This window comes from Buceros rhinoceros, unplaced genomic scaffold (genome assembly GCF_000710305.1).
Source record: "Buceros rhinoceros silvestris isolate BGI_N320 unplaced genomic scaffold, ASM71030v1 scaffold5319, whole genome shotgun sequence".
NCBI lineage: Eukaryota > Metazoa > Chordata > Aves > Bucerotiformes > Bucerotidae > Buceros > Buceros rhinoceros.
The window spans coordinates 28,960-46,672 of NW_010429621.1; the positions used below are offsets into that span (position 1 = coordinate 28,960).

The 17,713-nt window shown below is 36.2% G+C and overlaps 1 protein-coding gene across 1 annotated transcript in view; it reads right to left on the reverse strand.

Annotated features, from left to right (window-relative positions):
* LOC104499212 (glycine receptor subunit alpha-3) overlaps positions 1-10,055 on the reverse strand; it is a 36,688-nt gene extending 26,633 nt beyond the window's left edge. Inside the window, exons 1-3 of the mRNA XM_010142686.1 lie at positions 10,026-10,055; positions 9,482-9,705; positions 6,511-6,593 (exon numbers count right to left, since the gene is read on the reverse strand). Coding sequence (XP_010140988.1) covers positions 6,511-6,593; positions 9,482-9,705; positions 10,026-10,055 — 337 coding nt within the window. The remainder of the gene's footprint in view (positions 1-6,510; positions 6,594-9,481; positions 9,706-10,025) is intronic.
* Positions 10,056-17,713: the final 7,658 nt, after the last annotated feature.

The following is a 17,713-nucleotide window of genomic DNA, read 5'->3' on the forward strand; positions in this document are numbered from 1 at the left end:
GTGTCTGGAAAAAAGACAATTTTGTCCCTTGGGCTTGGTCATCTTTCCCAGAAAATATTTTCAAAAATAGTGTTGTCAAGTTATCAACACCAATATGAGGTTTCTGAAAGAAAAAAGTAGATTGTATCTGTGGGGGTTTTTTAACACAAAGCCCGCCTTAAACAAATACGGTTCCATTCAACCCACATCAGTCTATATGACTCTAAAGAACTCAATTGGAACCAATCTATTTATATCAGTGGTATACATGTACACTCAGTGCATAAAGATTTTATTTTAGCTGATTCAGTATCAGCTGTAGGCACTAAAAGCCCAGGTTCTCATAGGCAAGACAGTGGACATCCAGCAAGTTTGTCTTGAAGAATTATTTAAGTGCCTTGAAAGTATTAACATCTCTTCTCCAGGTTGTTCAAATACTATACCATTACAGAAAAATAAGGTTTGTTATTCAAAGCAAGTAATTCTCCTGTACATTCAGAGACTCCATACCTTTGAAGCACAATTTTCTTGGCAATTCCAAGATACTCCCTTTTTTACTTCTTCTGACACAGTTTGTTTTTTTTTATTTGCTGAGTTCTTTCCTTTTAACCACCCTTAAAGCACCATTCCAAGCCATGAAGAATAAAATCCAGCTGAATACCAATATATCTTGTAAATTTTCTACTCATTCTGTTTTATTCCAGGAAGGCCATGCTCCCCTCGTGTTATTTTACAATACCTACAGGCATATTAAAATCTATTTTCCTCATGTTCAATAAACAAACACACGAAAGACATGAAATAACTGAGCTGAATATTTAGTATTTTTGTACAAGAGTTTGTTTTGACTACAGAATTTATTTTACAGTTCTTTTAATTCTAATGATTTATCTAAATTCCATTCTCGTATTTTTAATGTTTAGTAGGGTACGGGTCCAAGAGTAACATTGGTTTTATTCAGCAAACCAGGCACTTCTTTAGGTATCCAGCTAAGGGAAGGACTACAGTCATGTCGATTAGAGTTATTTCACTGTTTTGTTAGGCATCCCAACAGTGTGCCTCCAGGATAGGCTGCTTGCACATTACTGTTCTAAAGAACATGGCAGAGGTTTGAATTGTGCCCTAGATTCCAAGCAACACAGCAGGGGAAATCCGGTTTTGCCTTTAGGTTAGAATAAATTCTTCTAATATACATTACACACTAAAAATATTAGATTCAGAAATTAGCTGTGATGCATTTCAAGGCTGAATTTATGCTGGAGCTCCAAGAAAGAAGCATTTTATTCTATGTACTTCCAAGTTGCTTTGCAGAGTCTGGTCCTTGCACTACCCTTTAATTCTGATGGAATCTTTCCTTTGGAAGTTAAAGGTTTATCTTTCTTAGCCTGAATTTCAGAGATTCCTCAGGCCCAGCCATCTACTACATCTACTACCTGCCTACAGATTTTCAGCTGCCACTTCTATATAATTTTCTGTGCGTTCAGCAGTAGTTGTACAGTTTTTACTGCCCTTTCATCCCGCATTGGCTGGGAGCTGAAGATAACAAACATCTAGCTCTTTCTGGCTTGTGTGTCAGTTCTCACTTCAGTTCTCACTGTAGAAACCAAGGACGAGTTATTGACAACTTTTGTGCTACCGAAATGGAAAGGAGCGGTATGGTATCCACACACTCCGGCACAGGCAGACATTGACCTAGTGTGTCCATAATCACTGTCAATCAGGTAGACACCTGAGGTTCCCTGGCAGATAAGAAATACACTCCAGTTCTACTATCTTTCTTATGGTGTCTTTGTGCTGTTGTGGGAAAGGAACAATGTGCACATCATTTTCTGTAATGCAGTAGCTGGTACCCCTGTAGCCTGCTTACAGATCTTTCTCTTTGCACAACCTCCAATTTAGAGACCTGGGGGAAAGAAAATGTACTATGCTAGCAACAGCAGGATGTAGTACATTTTGAATCTTCTCTAAAAATTAGGAGGATGATTGCTTGGAAAGACTAAAAAGCCTCCATAAATAAATAAATACCCCCCCCCCAAACCAAAAAATAAAAACCATTGTTTCATTTAATAAAAGAGAATATAAGCATCAAAATAAAATTGTGAGGTGAGCAGGTGTTTTCTCCCTTACAAATGTTGCTTTTCATAGTATATTTCTTCTTTTGTAACTGAGTTAGTCTCTTCATTATTCTTTGAAAATCCAGGAATATTGAATGCCACATAAAGTTATAATTGAAATAAATTATTAAAGTAATGCTATGAAATAAAAGTGAAACTTAAAAAAGAGAGACTCTGACAACAAGCTCTAGCATATGAAAGAAAACATTTCTTTACTGGGAGACAGGCCACAGGAATAAGTATGTATCTAGCTCACATTTCTTTGTATCTTATTCAAGCAGAAGAAAACTAAAATTATCTCACATGCCTATAGGCTGCCCTGGTGTAAGGCATAGCAATGTAGAAGGATTATTTCATATGTGCATTTTCATTTGTTTCCTTTCTAAGACACAAAAGCAGCTCATTCTAGTTGAGGAGAAATCATTTGGTAAAATGAATGCTTTAAAAATAGAAGACATTTTCACTTAAATGCTTTTCAGACACTTCGTGATATAAGTGAATTACTTTAACCAGGGGCAAGTCCAGCTGCTTAGAGTGACCTTGGGAAAAACATTACATGAGCTGGCTAAAAATAAAAATATCATCTGGGAAGAAAAGCTATGCATGAATTTTCCTCTTAGAGCTTTCTACACTGGAACAACAGTATCAATGTTGAATGAAAATATCTGGTACTGAACAAAGTTATTATTTTATAGCAGAGGTAAAAGCTATGATCTGTCCTTTCTTTGCAACCAGGTGGTAAGATGAGTAAAAAAAAGATGAGTGATTTGTTAGAAAGATTCTAATTTGCTTAGTGACACACTCAGGAGCAAGGCCTGCAAGATCAGATACAATTAAACTGTGAGATAAATGGTCCTTGTAAATTCATAATTGTACAGTGTCCTACCCAACTTAGCACTCAGTGAAGAAACCAGCAATGACCATCACTTTAAAAAGAAACATCTGGAAGCATGGCTGCTACTGTTTTGCTCCTGCAACCACTTTGGTTTTTATAACAGCTTGATTATCATATCATTTACTCAGGACACGAGAGGAACGTGTTCTCAGTTTTGCAACCCCATGTCTTCCACTTCCTCAGACAGTGCATTAACCACCAGGTTATTAACCACCAGGGTGAGTGCTTCAGTCTCCCTGTTTAAGTCGTCTCACTGTGCACCAAAAAATATAAGCCAGACAGCCACAGGAGAATATGACACTGTGGTCTAGAAACCAAGGAAGTTTGGATGGCTCGCAGGGTTATGTTAGTTCTTACCTCAGGAGATTTGACATAAAGCCTGGGAAAATGCTTTTTTGCTTCTATAATTTTAAAGAGAAATGGATGCTTATTCGTTGCCAAAGACCCTGGAATTTGAATGTGTCTGTTCACCTTTTTCTAAGTTTTTGAAATTGATCAGAGTTCAGACTCTGTTAAAATATTTTTTTTTTACTAATTATTCTCCTGCCCAGCATATAGGTATTTTTTGTAACTCCTTCAAGGTGTGTATTTCCCTTCCTGTATTTCCTGCATAGAGAAACTGGGTTGGGGCAGGTGAATTCCTGCTCTTGAAGGTATAGGAGTATATATATCTTCTTTGGCCCTGTCCCAAAGTAGTTTAAGGGAACTGCTGTCTTATGCCTGCAAACCTATCTGGTTATTCTGCTATCAGACATTAAGGTATAACCAGAGTTCCCACATGCTACAAAATTTTCTGCCTCAGGACAGCTACTTTGTCATAGTCTCTATTTTTCAATGTCTGGTGTTACAGATAATATAGAATTAGACAAAGCAATATGGGGACAGCTTTATTACTTGTAACTTCCTTATCAAATTAAATTTGATCTTTCTCTGTAAATAGAAGATTTTGAAACACTCATTTGTGTTTTGTTCAGCTCTTCTTTTGTGAATATTGCCTCTCTCTACTATGTGAATGTGCAGCAGGGAGTTTACTCCCACTGAAATGAATGATCAAAACTAAGACTTCAGTGAAAAACTTTCTGCTGGAAAATACAGTAGAACATCTATAGTGCTATTCAGCTAATAAGTATTGGTTCCCTGTGGTGCAGCTTGTGGGGATTGTGAGTTCCTGTAAAGCAAACCAAAACCATTTGTTCAAGAATGCTCAGTTGTTGTATGACCTGTCCTCACAAGGGCTAAAAGAGAGGAAAAATATTTCTGAGTTTTATGAAGTTAAAGCAACAATTTTGTACCTTTTCAAAAGCACTTTTTTGGGGGTAAATTATGGCTTTTAATTGTTCAGTCAAACACTGTTACTTTATGTTTGAAGCATAACTGTATATAGTGAATATACCTGCCATCTGTATGTACTCTGATACAACTGCCTCATACTGACCTTTTATTTAGCCATATTAATTATGAAGGTGATACGGGTTTTTGGTAGGATTATCTGCCTGGCTTGATTGTAGAGTTTTGCTTAATACTAAATGTATAATGTTGCCCTAATTTCATTGACATTTGCAGCAAATAACCATGCCTCAATTTTAGTCAAGAAAATTTCTGCTGTCAGATTCAGCCATTGCCCTCATATTGAAAGCCTGCTTTATAATATTGCCATCTGTCCACTGTAATGAAAGATAGATCTGGCTTCCACACTGTATATTTTTGTAAAGCACACCATTTTTTATACAACAAATGGTACTGTCATACTGACTGATAGATAATTACTTATCCCTTCTCTTGGATATTGCTTTGTTCCAGTATAAGAATAAAAACTCCCATAAATACTTTAATCAAATTATGTACTTTTCTGACCTATAATATATTTCAAATAATGCAGTATGTTCGTTCTATATGCAGAATATTATTTTCTGAAGAATTTTACTTATTGATCCTAAAACTATAAATCTAGATCTGACATTAAGATTATTTACCTGTTTTACCCCGTCATTAATTTTCACAAACTTCAGATTGCTGCAATCTTTCAAAGAATGCTTTAATTGATTTTTGTTCTTTGCATCATTAGGAGTATTTTTCTGCTAGGAATCTGTTCCAAAGTTCTCTCAGTTTAAGGGGAAAAGGCATTTCCCAAATACTTCATATCACAAGGAAAATTAGAATTTAATGCATATCTGTGCCCTCCTCCTCACATGTTCTGTATTAGCTCAGACCATAGCATCCGACAGCAGCGTTGGTTTTGTCTTCTTTTCTTTCTGTGTGTGTGCCTTGAAATGGCATAGCTGCTGTACACTTTCCACCCTCTTTTATGTTCAAAGTGAGATATCGCAGGAGATAAGTACAATAGATGATGAGTTGAGTTAACAAATACTAATTCTATTTCACACAAGAAGTACTGCTGTTAACTGAAAGATAACGGCAAAGCCTGTCTTGTCTAAGTCATTTTATTTTCTCTGCTGTCATCAGCATTATTTGTGTTTAATGCAAATAGGGCTTTACGAAGACGTTATTTTAAACACAAGGAGTTGTAATGTCGCTTTTTCCCTTGAAATTCTAGTTTTTCCAGGTTGGGTCAAACTCTCAGACCTTGTCTGTGCTAGAAAACTATCAAGTATTTTTTTCTTTCTGTGTTTTGCTGTATGTTTTCAATGCGAGGCTATCTGCGTTACTACAACTTCCTTTAAAAGCAGTCATGTGATAATGCTAGAAATTTTTCCAGTGTTATGGGGATGGTCAGATCACACTCCCATTTTATCCCTAAGTAGATGATACCTTGTATGGACTTCTTCCTCCCCATAATGCAAGGCCTCTACAGCCCTTCCCAAGATTTTCTGAGGGTTGTTCCAAGGTGCCGCCCCACTTGAGAGGGTGAGTGCTCTTTATGTGACATATGCTATATAGGTACATGGGCATATACATGTATACACATACGTGCTTTGCAACCTTCTACAATTCTCCCTTGCAGTACACCCTTTCCCCAATCCCTTTTAGGATGATTAAGTAAAAACTACAGCTATGTAACTATAACATGTAGGCATGCTGAAGAACTACAGCAGGTATCTGAAAAACAAGGACTCAGTATATATTGCCTTGTTTCCAGCTTTTAAGGACACTGAATTATTACCAATTTCAGCATATTCACATAAATCACTTAAGTTATTCTCATGTTTTCTTTGTGTTCTCCCATATTACTGTCTCCTGTATGGGTGAACACAGGGAAGACTTGATGGTGAATTCCCATATGCATAGATTTTGCATAAAGATAAACTGGCATTGGGTAATTAAGTTTAGTAGTAACTTTAGATTTACACAACAGTTGATTTTCAGTACAGGTTGAAAGATGGATGAACGATGAAAGAATTTCTTCCTTTGAAAATCACACGCTTCACAGATTATTTTGGCAAAACAGAGGATTCTTTTTTGAAAATCTGTTCTTGTACCACTACAAGTGGTCTTTCTACCTCTTGCATAGCTGCAGTAATTCCTACAAAAGTATTTACGGGATAATGCATTAGGCAAACTTACAGCTTTCCAGCTGCATTATACATGTTTGCACATCCATTGGAAAATTTTTGAGATCCATCGGACAGGACAATATTAAAGTCAATCTGAAAGAACACAAAAAAATATTAAAAATACACCACAAAAATGCCATAGAACTACACAAGAAGAATGCATGAAAACACTAGAAGTCATTAGAAGAAAATACATTTTTTCATTAGAGACCTCTCAAAAGAGACGTATGTTAACTGAACCCATTTCATTCACTCAGCCTAGTATGACAATGTGGAAAAACATTATAGACTTTCAGAAAAACAATTTTTTTAGTAGGGTTCCCTAACTTTATGAGAACTCGAAAGGGATGCAACAACAGCATGCTTTTTTGTGCTAGAGCAGAATTATTGTACTGTTACAGTAATTCAAATCCTTGACATAAAATTTACCCAGATTTACAGGAATTTCATAACATGCAAATCATGGTGGTAAAGTAATTTATGTCTTGTTTTCCTAAAATTAGGTGCTTCAGTTGTCCACACAAAGGTTTAAGATAACATTTTATGATATTGTGGTAGACTGAAATAAGCCTGTAATTTTGAACTGCAGCTATGTTTCATGTTAGTCTTGATACTTCCTGTGAAATACTTTAAAACCTATAGGCAAAAGAGGTATTTTTAGATTTTTACATCAATACAATAACTTATCTTTAGAGAGATATTTCTCAGAGGAATGAGAAAGAAGAATGTAAGAGGTAAAGGCACATGTTTTCCCTCACTGGCCATGTTTAGGTATCCATTCATCATTCAGGGTCATGACTACACATTCCTTCTTGCTAGGAAATACTTTGTGTGAAAATTTTGCCTCTTATTCATTTATCAGTTCAGTGGATAAAACGTCCTCCAGAATGCTGAGGGGCCTTTAAATTAATTCCTACACATAAGGCTTTTCTACAATGGCTGTGCTCTAACCCTCATCTCTTAAACCCGTTCCCCTCTTTTTGGCATTGGGGCTAAAGGGAAGTGGACAGTAGGCGGAAATATGGCTGTGTACTCATTCCACCTTACTTTTTCCTCTCGAAAACTTGATTCTTTTTTGCTAAGCTTCTGTTTAGCCTGCAATTGGCAGAGCTGAGGCAGGGAGTCCAAAGAGGGAACTGAGACCTGGGCTCTATTCCCATGCTATTAAAAATGGTTCCAAATGCAAAATCTGACTAGTAGGCTAGTAGCACGGCAAGCCATTTCAGAGAAGAGGCAGCTGGACTTCGTGCTTCAGTAAATATTTTAGTAGTTTATATTAAGTATTTATTGAATTGGGAACTGGAACCTTCTCATTTTCTTTTCTGTATTGTTCCAATAAAATTAGGGGAGGGGGAGACATCAGGGAATGAAAAGAAAAAGCAAATTTAGAAAGCTTCTTTTTTTTTCTTTTATTATCAGCTCGTTAGCAATTAGCATGTGTTGCCTCATCAAAAGCTTAACTGACTCAAATTCACATAACAACTCACCTACATGCCAACTATATGATTTTAAATTTGTTTCAGAAATTGTAGCAGTTCTTAATTAAATCATGGCAACATAAATTTTCTGGCTCCGTAAAAAACCACAGGAGCTATCTGTCACCTGTGTTGATCACAGTCAATGACTGCTTTTATAATTTGATATTATAATATTTCTCATGCCTGTTTTTCCACCCCCATTTCATGTCACCATGAACCTGATACGAATTCTATTGAAGTTTTAATCCAAACTTACTTCTGTTGAATGGTGGTGTCTATACTCTCTGTTGTACATATCTGGAGGGAGTAGGGCAAGGAGGAGTTATTAGATTAGAGTAGAACAACTGTCAGTGCCTCTCTGGGTTATTCAGACAGTCTGGAGATAATGTTTAGCTCTACTATCTACTTGGGTCCGGAGAAGGGATCCCTTTTGCTTGCTTTCCATCTGTTTCTAGTGACAGAATACATGTTGTGACACTGAAGAATGATTATGCTCCCAGACTGGCAGACTAATCTCCCTTAGGATATGAAATGCTCGTAGGAATTTTAACCCAACAGTTTCTCCCTGTGTAAGCTTGACAAGATGCTGCCTACTTGCACTGGAAGGAAGGAAGAAGGAGACTCTCTTGCCACTGATACATCCATACAGGTCAGAAATGTTTTTCTTTTAGTATACAAACTGTTTTACAAATTCTGATGTCTCTTCAAGAAGTCCAATTAACCAAGTAATGAAATGTCATAAAAGCATGCAAACCAGAACACTAAGTGAACAAGAGGTGTATTTATTTTGAAAGACATAGCATTTGGCACAAGTAGCTCAAAGTATTAATACCAAATCTACATCACGTCTAATGGGGCGTTAGAATACTTATGTGTTTCTCATTAGATTAGGTTTTTGAAGATAATGGTAAAATGGCTACTATTGTCTGTATCAATAAAAGGAAAGTGGAGAGAAGAGTAAAGAAGTAGGATAACTAGGTTTTGTCAATACTTATGATTGCTGCTTACAGATTCTTAAACATTTTCAAAAGTTTACTTTCAACTTTTCTCTCCATCTCCAGCAGTACGTGAACTATTCTTTAGATGACATGCTTCCTCAGACAGGTCATGTTTCCATGTTGAGGTGGAACTGCAATACCCAAAAAGGTGAAAAAGAAGTAATTTTGGATTGTCATGACATTGGAGGCTACATCACACGAAACTCATACATAGGCCAGCTCGGATTAAAATACTCCAGGAGTCTTTGCTCTGTGCAAGTGTCCTAGCTCCTCTAGGCTCAGTATCTGTACTTTAAAATGGGAAAGATTTTTACATATGCATGATGAGAGGTAACTTTCTATTTTAGTATTAGCAATGAACAGTAATGATGATAAAGTCCTGTATTCAAAACTCACTACTTTAGTGACAGTTCTGCATACTAGCAACTGAAGATAATCCATTAGCAAATCTTAGGTACACTTTTGTGCTTCTATCGGACAAAAAATAATTCTATTAGAGACTCACCTGATAGAATAAAGTACATTTCCATTTTTGAAAATTCGCAACAACTTATTATCTGTTGTAACTTCATGAAAGTTGGCGCCTTTTTCATTAGCAAAGAACAAATCAGGTTTCCAAATTGAATCCAGCATGGAAGGATCTAAGTCTAAAGAGTCATCTGGATATTCACTGTATGCGAGGCGTGGATCATTCCAATTCTGACGGAGAAAGATGTTCACTCGGTAATCCTGAATGAAAGAGAAAACAAGCAAAGCTTTATCAAGCGTAGGGATTTAGCTTTTATTTCGTTTCTTAGCCATGTAATCTCCTGTCCATCTGTGGATGACAAAAGAATTACTTAGCTGAATGCCAGCATGATACCTATTTGTATCAGTGGTGACACAATGGATAAGAATAAAGATGCATTTCAGGGCAATTGATAAAATACCAAGCTAAGGAAATCTAACCTCCCTGTGCAGTTCATATAACTCCACTTAACTCTACCCCTTCAGCAGCTTTATCTTGAAATCAAAACAAAAGAAGAGTAAAATGAGTTTTATGGAGTTACCTTTTTCTGCCCAGTTCCCAGTGGGGGCATTCCCACTTCCCTCTCAGGCAGTGAGAATCTGTCCCAACGTAAAGGAAGTTAAATTAATTTGGATTGTGGCTTTTTTTTCTTTAATCCTTACAAGTTTTAGACCCACCTCTTAGACTTTCTGTGCCTCAGTTCCCCATTGGAAACTGTGTGAGCAGTAACTTGCCATACAGCTGTCTAAGGAGGACACAGGTTCCTACTCTCTTCAAATATGGAGGCGATCATATAAGTCTATATGATAAATTAGCTGAGGTACAAGTGGAGTCACCTTAACTCTTACAGGCAGTCCTGTCTTAAACAAGGGTGCTTTCATAGAAAAGATGAGTGGAGTACTTCAAACTCCTGGAAGTTATTTTGGAGTTGTATATACTCTCTATCAAAGACAATGTTGCATGGCTGGATGCTTTCTTAAAACTTTAACTCTCTGAAAGATGAAAATAATTATTTTGAAACCAAAGTGAGTATTAGCATCTCATTACAAAGACATGTTAGGTGAAGAGGGGAAATAGGAACTGGTTGTCAGAGCTTACGTGACAATTCTGAATGCAATGGTTAAATAAGACAATGAAAATTAATTTTAAAAAGAAATCTTTGAGTCAGAAAAGGAAAGGAAGTGCTCAAAGCTGAGCAATACAATTTCACTAATAACTATGCGTAGTAGTTATTAGTGGTTAGAATAAGTACTTAAAACCCCACTTGCGTAGAAATTGTAGGTACTGTTAAAATTCCAGTGTTGTGTCAATATGTGGACTTAAGAAACTTGGAACATGCAGCCATACAGTTGTGAAAATCATGCCAACAGACATAATAAAAGCCAACAGGAACCTCAGTATGCCACTCATGAGAAATAGTCTTTGTATCTTCAACATCCTACTTTTTTTAATTACTCAATTTAATTACTCAGCTTGAACAAGAGTAGCCAAGTATACTAAAACATGCTTAGCAAGCGTTTGTTGCTTGATAATTAGGAAATACTGCATATCATATAGAGAAAGTCCCAGCAGAGGATTTTCTGTTCGTATAACTTTATACATTTTCAAGACAAAACCAGTAAATGGATAATTACACCTGGAGAATGAGATTAATTTAGATTATTATTTTCAGCAGACGTGGAAAATGCTCTCTGGCCAAATGGAATCATATAGCATTAAATACTAGGTGGAAAAACCACAGGATTTTTAATCAATTGCTCTTTTAAAAAAAATAATTATTTATTAACACCCGTTTCAGAAAAGGACTGAAAAACTTCCTTTGTTTTTCTTCATAGCTAGTGACAGCCTCAAGAGACATAAAATTTCTTAATACAAGCTATTGGTATTTTTCATAATTAGCACTATGGTGTGATGAAACCAGGGCCAGTGATTCATATTTTACAGATTAGAATTACAGATGTAGAAATAAGCTTCTTTTTTTGTTTCTCAAGTAAGCCAAAACCCTTAGATGAGCGTGTGCCTCAGCATTCATAGAATTGAGCTTTTGGTGTCTTCCATGCAGCAGGAGAACATAATACCCCTTGAGACACCCTTATTTCTTTGCATGATATTCCAAATTCCTCTGTGAAATCAAAAGGCCAAGAAGAAGAATGATGTGGGAGCAGTGACGGCTCTATTCCCTGTCCCAACATGTGGAATCCTTGCACTAAAAGAAAAGTCAGTGCTAAACCTGGGGCACTGGGTGTGAGCTCTGCAGCTCTCAAGACTTCATCTGCACTTCAGCCAAATCAAAGCTTTACCTTTTAATTTGTATAACCGGAAGCATATCTATTTATTTTACTTTTCTTTGTAGAATATGATGAGTTTATGAATGGGATTACTTATAGACTAAGGGACTTCTCAAACATATAAGACAAAACAGCTGAAAAATGCAGAGCAAAAAGTTGAAATGAAAATGGAAGTAGGAGGAAGACACATGGAAGAATAAGGTCTAGGCTGTATCTATGTCAGTTTGCCTAATGCTTATTGGTGTAAATTGTTTTAAGATTATAAAAATCCTAGCTAATTTTTTCATTGAAGCAATTGAAGTTATTTTTCATTGTTCCCTCCCCTGAAAAATCTGACTTAATTTGCTCTCAGTGGATATTCACAAAAAAAAAAAAAATTCTAATCTCTCGAAAGGGAAAAGATACATTTGACTCCTATTGTAAGAAGGACATAATTGCGCATTGTGAGCATAAGGCTTAACTGCTTTAAACAAGTCGGGTTTTTTGATGAGACACAGAGATTGTAATTAAACTGCCATAATTGCTTTGTTTTCCTACAAAAGAATTACTACTCTCACCTGCTGCTTGCCTGGAGGGGTGACTCCTAACTCAAATAACTCTGTGCTGGGGAGGTTCCTTGTGGGGAGAAAGAAATCATAATTTGAGTTGTGGTGACTTCCACAGCCACTTCTGTAACCTCAAGGCTGCCATCTTCTGAACAACTGCTGTACCCTGGTTCTACAGAAAGAGATTGCTTTATGGGTCTACACTTGCTCCACAGTCCTTCAAAAGCCTTTAGCCACAAGGCGAACTTTCTTAGAGGGTCAGGATACAGTTTGTCTTCTCCATAGAGTTCAATAAAATAAAAACTGGGAGATCAGGTAACTGATCTTTGCTGTCCATGCTGAGGCTGAGGTCTTTATAGACTCCAGTACTAACGTTTTGATCAGCAGCATCCAGCACACACTAAAATACTTACCAAATACGTTGATTTCTTCTTCATTATACTGATACAGATAGAGCTGTATTCCCTTAGCATACAGAATATAGCTACACTGCTTTATGGAAACTTTTGCAAAAATCCTAACTCTCACTGGTGTCTTTAATGCATTTTAAATATACATTGTATGTGGAATCCATCTAGATCTGAGAGAGAGAGATATACAAAAACAAATTTCTAAAACATACTCTTCATTTGAACCTTGCATATCACCTGGTTTCATAATTTTTCAGTGCTGTCATTTGAACGAAATAAAGTTTCATACATAAATGAATAATATTCCAGAACTCTACCTGGAAGTTCCAAATAATATTATAATTTTGACTAATGCATCCATCTAAGTGAAATCTAGACTGGTCTTTTGCATAGTCAAAATTATATTGCTTTATTTGTTCTAGCTCACTGCAAAATTTTAACATGGAAAACTTATAGAATTCCCAAGAACTCTGATAAGAGTAAATTTAAAGGCATTATAAGAAATATTGTTCTTGTGAAGAATTTCTTTTAACATGATAGCTATAGCCGTTTGTTGTGATAAAAGCTGGATGTGTTCCTCTGTTCCTAAGATTATATCACAGATGTACTGGAAATAGCTGCTCATACAAAGGCTGAAGTGAGGAATGAAAATCAGCAGGATGACCTGGAGTGGAAGTCAGGCAGAACTAGAGTCATGGGGAGACCAGGGAATGGTTTATATGGTTTAAGCAGACGTTACAAGGAAGAGGAATACATATCAGGAAGAATAGAACCAAGGCCTAAATAAGTAACCAATGTCTTGAAAAGCCACTTCAAAGTAAATATAAATTTGTAACTATAGAGGGCTATTTATTTTATTGAATTTGCTTATAACCCCATAGGGAATTAGTATTTCGTCATACAGTTTGTGAGTATTATAATTTTTCTCCCTCTATCCATCAAAGTCCCCCATCCCCACCTCCCCCCCTGCCAAAAAAAAAAAAGTTATCAGGTGCTGAGATATCAGCTGTTCAGTTGCTAGTGAAATAGCATTAGTAGTTTCATATTTCAGCAGAACATCCTCAGTACACCAACCTAAAAGGGAATGTTGTAGAGCATATGTCACTTAATTTTCCATTTTGTTTCTTGGGTAAATGAAAAATGTATTTGGCCTTTGTTATACAAAATATTATGGTTGCTCTATGTATTTTAACTTCAATATACTTTGACTTCTTAATCTTGATGTAATTTGTTAGGATGCTCGCAACAGGCTAATTAAAAGCAATTTTACCTCTAATTTTTGATATTTTTGTTGATGTAATACTGTGGGGAAAAAATGTTAGACTTAAGACTAACTCCACAACTTAATGGAAGACTAAGTAGAAAATGGTTGTTTTGTGAACCACACGAGTGCAGCAAAATCCGGTATAGTACTAATCTTGATACTGCTATGGAGTCATAGAATCATAGAGCGGTTTGTGTTGTTAAAGATCTTGTGGTTCCAATCCCCATGCCATGGGCAGGGATACGTTCCACTAGATGAAGTTGTTCAAGTGAAACAGGAGTAAAAACATAATACTAATTTTTAAATTTCAGTTTCTAAGATGAGTTTTCCCTTGTAAGATATGCTTTCCTGGTTTACCGTAGCTAGAATTAATTTTTTCTTTCTTTTTTCTTTTCTTTTTCTTCTTGTTTGCTTTAGAAAATCATCACAGAAAATTTCAGAGAAAATTTTGAGTTTTGTTATATTAACACAAAGGTAGCACCATGTGGGGAGTGGGTGGATACGGGTTGCCATAGCTGCATTCTCTCTCAGGTTTTCTTTCTTGTTCTCACTGCTGTACATGTTACAGATCTCATTAGTAGTTTTAATTTTTACCTGTAAGATTTTCTAAAGTTACTATCTCAGTCTGTGAAAGACATGCAACTTGACCTGCTTTTTCTTTTTGGCAGTCAATAAAACAAAGGATGACTTTATTGTTCTCACTCTGGGATTAGAGAACTCAGAGAGAGGCTGGGGACAACGGCAGTACTGCGCCACTGCCTCGGTAAGAAGCAACTTTGTGAATCTTTTCAGAACCAGATTCTTCCCTCAGAAAGGGATGTCTTCACTGAGGTGCCTTAGGAGAAAGCCTTCCTTTTGCATTTTTTCTTTCTAATTCTGCGACTCTTGCAATTTTGCTGCATATGGACAAGCATGCAGTTCTGTACATGGAGACATGGAAAACTTTTCTGTCGAGTAAGGCCTCAAGTTAGTTGGTTAAGCACTTTGTTGATGATTAGGATCTCTAGATTTGAGAGCCTTGCAGGCTGAGGATGAGCAGTAAGGTCTGTTCAGTCCCTGGATAAAAGCTCTAATCCTAGACTGGTTTGAAAATGGTGGATGTTCTCTACTCCTTCCATTAAACAGAAGAGGCCAGATGGTTTGGGGATTTGGCTGAGGGCTAACTTCCCTCTGATCTCAGGAAGCTTTAGGAAATTATTTGAGCTATTCAGAAAAGATTGTTGATGGATTTTCGATGAAGAGTTCTCTCTTTCTTTGCCCATGGATGTATAAAACCAGATATTAAGATGTTCATTAATTTTTTTTTATCTTTCCGGGTTTTTTGTTTATTTGTTTGGGGATTTTATTTGCATGGGGCTTTTTGTTTTTCTTACACTTCTGAATTACTAGATAACCAGGTGGGTGACCTGTGAATAGTTTTCTTAAAGTTTTATTTATTTTTTGCCTAATTCCTTTGCAGAATTTCAATCTAATAATTGCTAAGCAATAATCATATTTAAGTCAATAGAACTAGAACTTACTTGTCAAAGAACTAGCTAAAATTAGGACTTGAAAACTGCTATCTGCAATATCAGACATCTCAGATTTCCTTACAAAATGAAAATTCAGAGTTCGGCAAATAAGTGTATTCACTACTTGTGCACCAAGTGCACTTCCTAGGTGTGACACATTCTTTCATAACCTTGGCTTCTGAGGTGGTATGTCCTCTGTTAATGTTCTGCCTGGGGCAGATGAATGTCACTTGCTTTCTTTTCTTCTGGTTTGAGTAATATCTCATTTACCATCACTGCTAATGGTTTGGAGGATCAGAACTGTTCTGTCACTGCTCCAGTTCAGTTTTTCCCTTACTAAAAGTATGGCATCACTTACAGGATGCTTATTAGTGTAGAGTTATCAGTCTTTGTCATTCAAAGCATAGCTAAAAGAACAATAATATATCAGTAGTTTCCTTAAAGATTCCTTGATTTTTAGCTTCTGATTCCCTTGTCTTTATTATAAAATGTTAAAAATCTGTTGAATTCATCAGCGTGCTACAAAATCTAATCTTCCTTAGGTTTTAGGTTGGAAACATTGCAAAGTGAACAGGTGTAGTTAATTTTACTGTAGGGTGGGGTTTTTTCCCTGGTTTATTATCAGTAGCAATAACCAGATTTTAGTTTCTGTGTTCACAAATAATCATCATACCAAAAGCCAAAACTAGTTAATATCTAGGATGTTTACTCTTAAAAAATATTAAACACAATACTGACATACTGTATCATAATGTTTGTCACAGCTCTTACTGCGTGTCCTGCAATATTTATTAACTGAAGATTTAATATACTATTCTCATTCTTAATGGAAGTCGCGTGTTCCCAACTCCTAATGCATTACACTAAAATCATATTTTGTAACTTCTTCAATGTAACTGCTTTTCTAAGCTTTAGCTCAGGGGCTTTTAAAATGTTTGCACTTTCAAGCAGTAGTATCAGGGATTAAATGAAAATGGACATGACAATTATATGAACAAACATTATGCACTAAGCCTCTGTCTTTGTTGATCTTTGCCATGTTCTCAGTTGACAAAAGAGTATTTTCCTGCAGATAAATGTGTCCCTGAAGATGCTTTTTCTCCAACTGCAGAAGATATTTCTTGGTAAATGAAAAGTTGAGATATTCTGAGATTATTCATTTGTTCAGATGAATTTTTTGAGCAATATATTCCGTGTTGTTATTAATACATTTTATATATTAACACTTAGAACATCACTATTTTCAGTGAGTGACTGAAAAGTCATTCAGTAGTAGAAATCTGTATTGAAAACAAGAGTTTGAAATCTTCCTCTGTTTCATCTCTTCAGGGAAATATAACCCCATTAGACCAAACAGGAATCTGGGAATTCCATACTAACTTTCCTTGTAACCTTTCTTGTGTTGGTGCATAAATATAACATTGTCTAGAATATGTAAATAGGGTAAAATAAAAAATAAAGCTGAACTAGCTCAAGTCCAGAAGCAGGGCCTGCGTATTCTAGAATCTTAAACACCTGATAAAATGGGCTGTGGAAAGGGATATATCTCTAACTTTAAACAAACTTAGATATGGTTACATATGGGTTGTCTTTAAATTTATTGATAGGCACGAAGTGCATGAAGTCTGTAGGAAAATCATGGTTTAGAGGATCTATGCAGATGTCATGGCAACACATAAGTTAACGTGGATTTGAATTGTGCCACTATTGAGGAGAGAGGGAACAATTTGTTTGTCTACACAAAGACATCTGGTGGCATTTAAAAAGCCTTGAGATATTCTGCCTTTTGGCTGCTGGTTCAAAAAGATGCATGTCTCCTGCGATCCTATGATAAGTCTACCAGCCTACATAATCCAGGGACTTTTAAGGACTATTAAAGCCATATCTAAAAACACTAAATGCACTTAGGCAACTAAATAAAACTAAAACAGGCACAAACTCCATTCAGTATCCATTTACTAACTTGCTCCTTTCCTGTGGAAATTTAACTTGTGAAGCAGTGCATGTAGGTCTGGACAAATAGCAAGGGAGAAAGAAGAAATGTCAAGGTCATGGGCTTCCTCTAAGTCCATGATGAAGGGGGTGAAAGTATAGGTTACTCATTGAAAATCCAATACTGTCCTTATTTTGATAGATCTCAAATACAGTGGTTTTCCATACTACAGTCATACCAGAACAGTTGTCACAGGCACAAATGTGAAACAGTTTCCC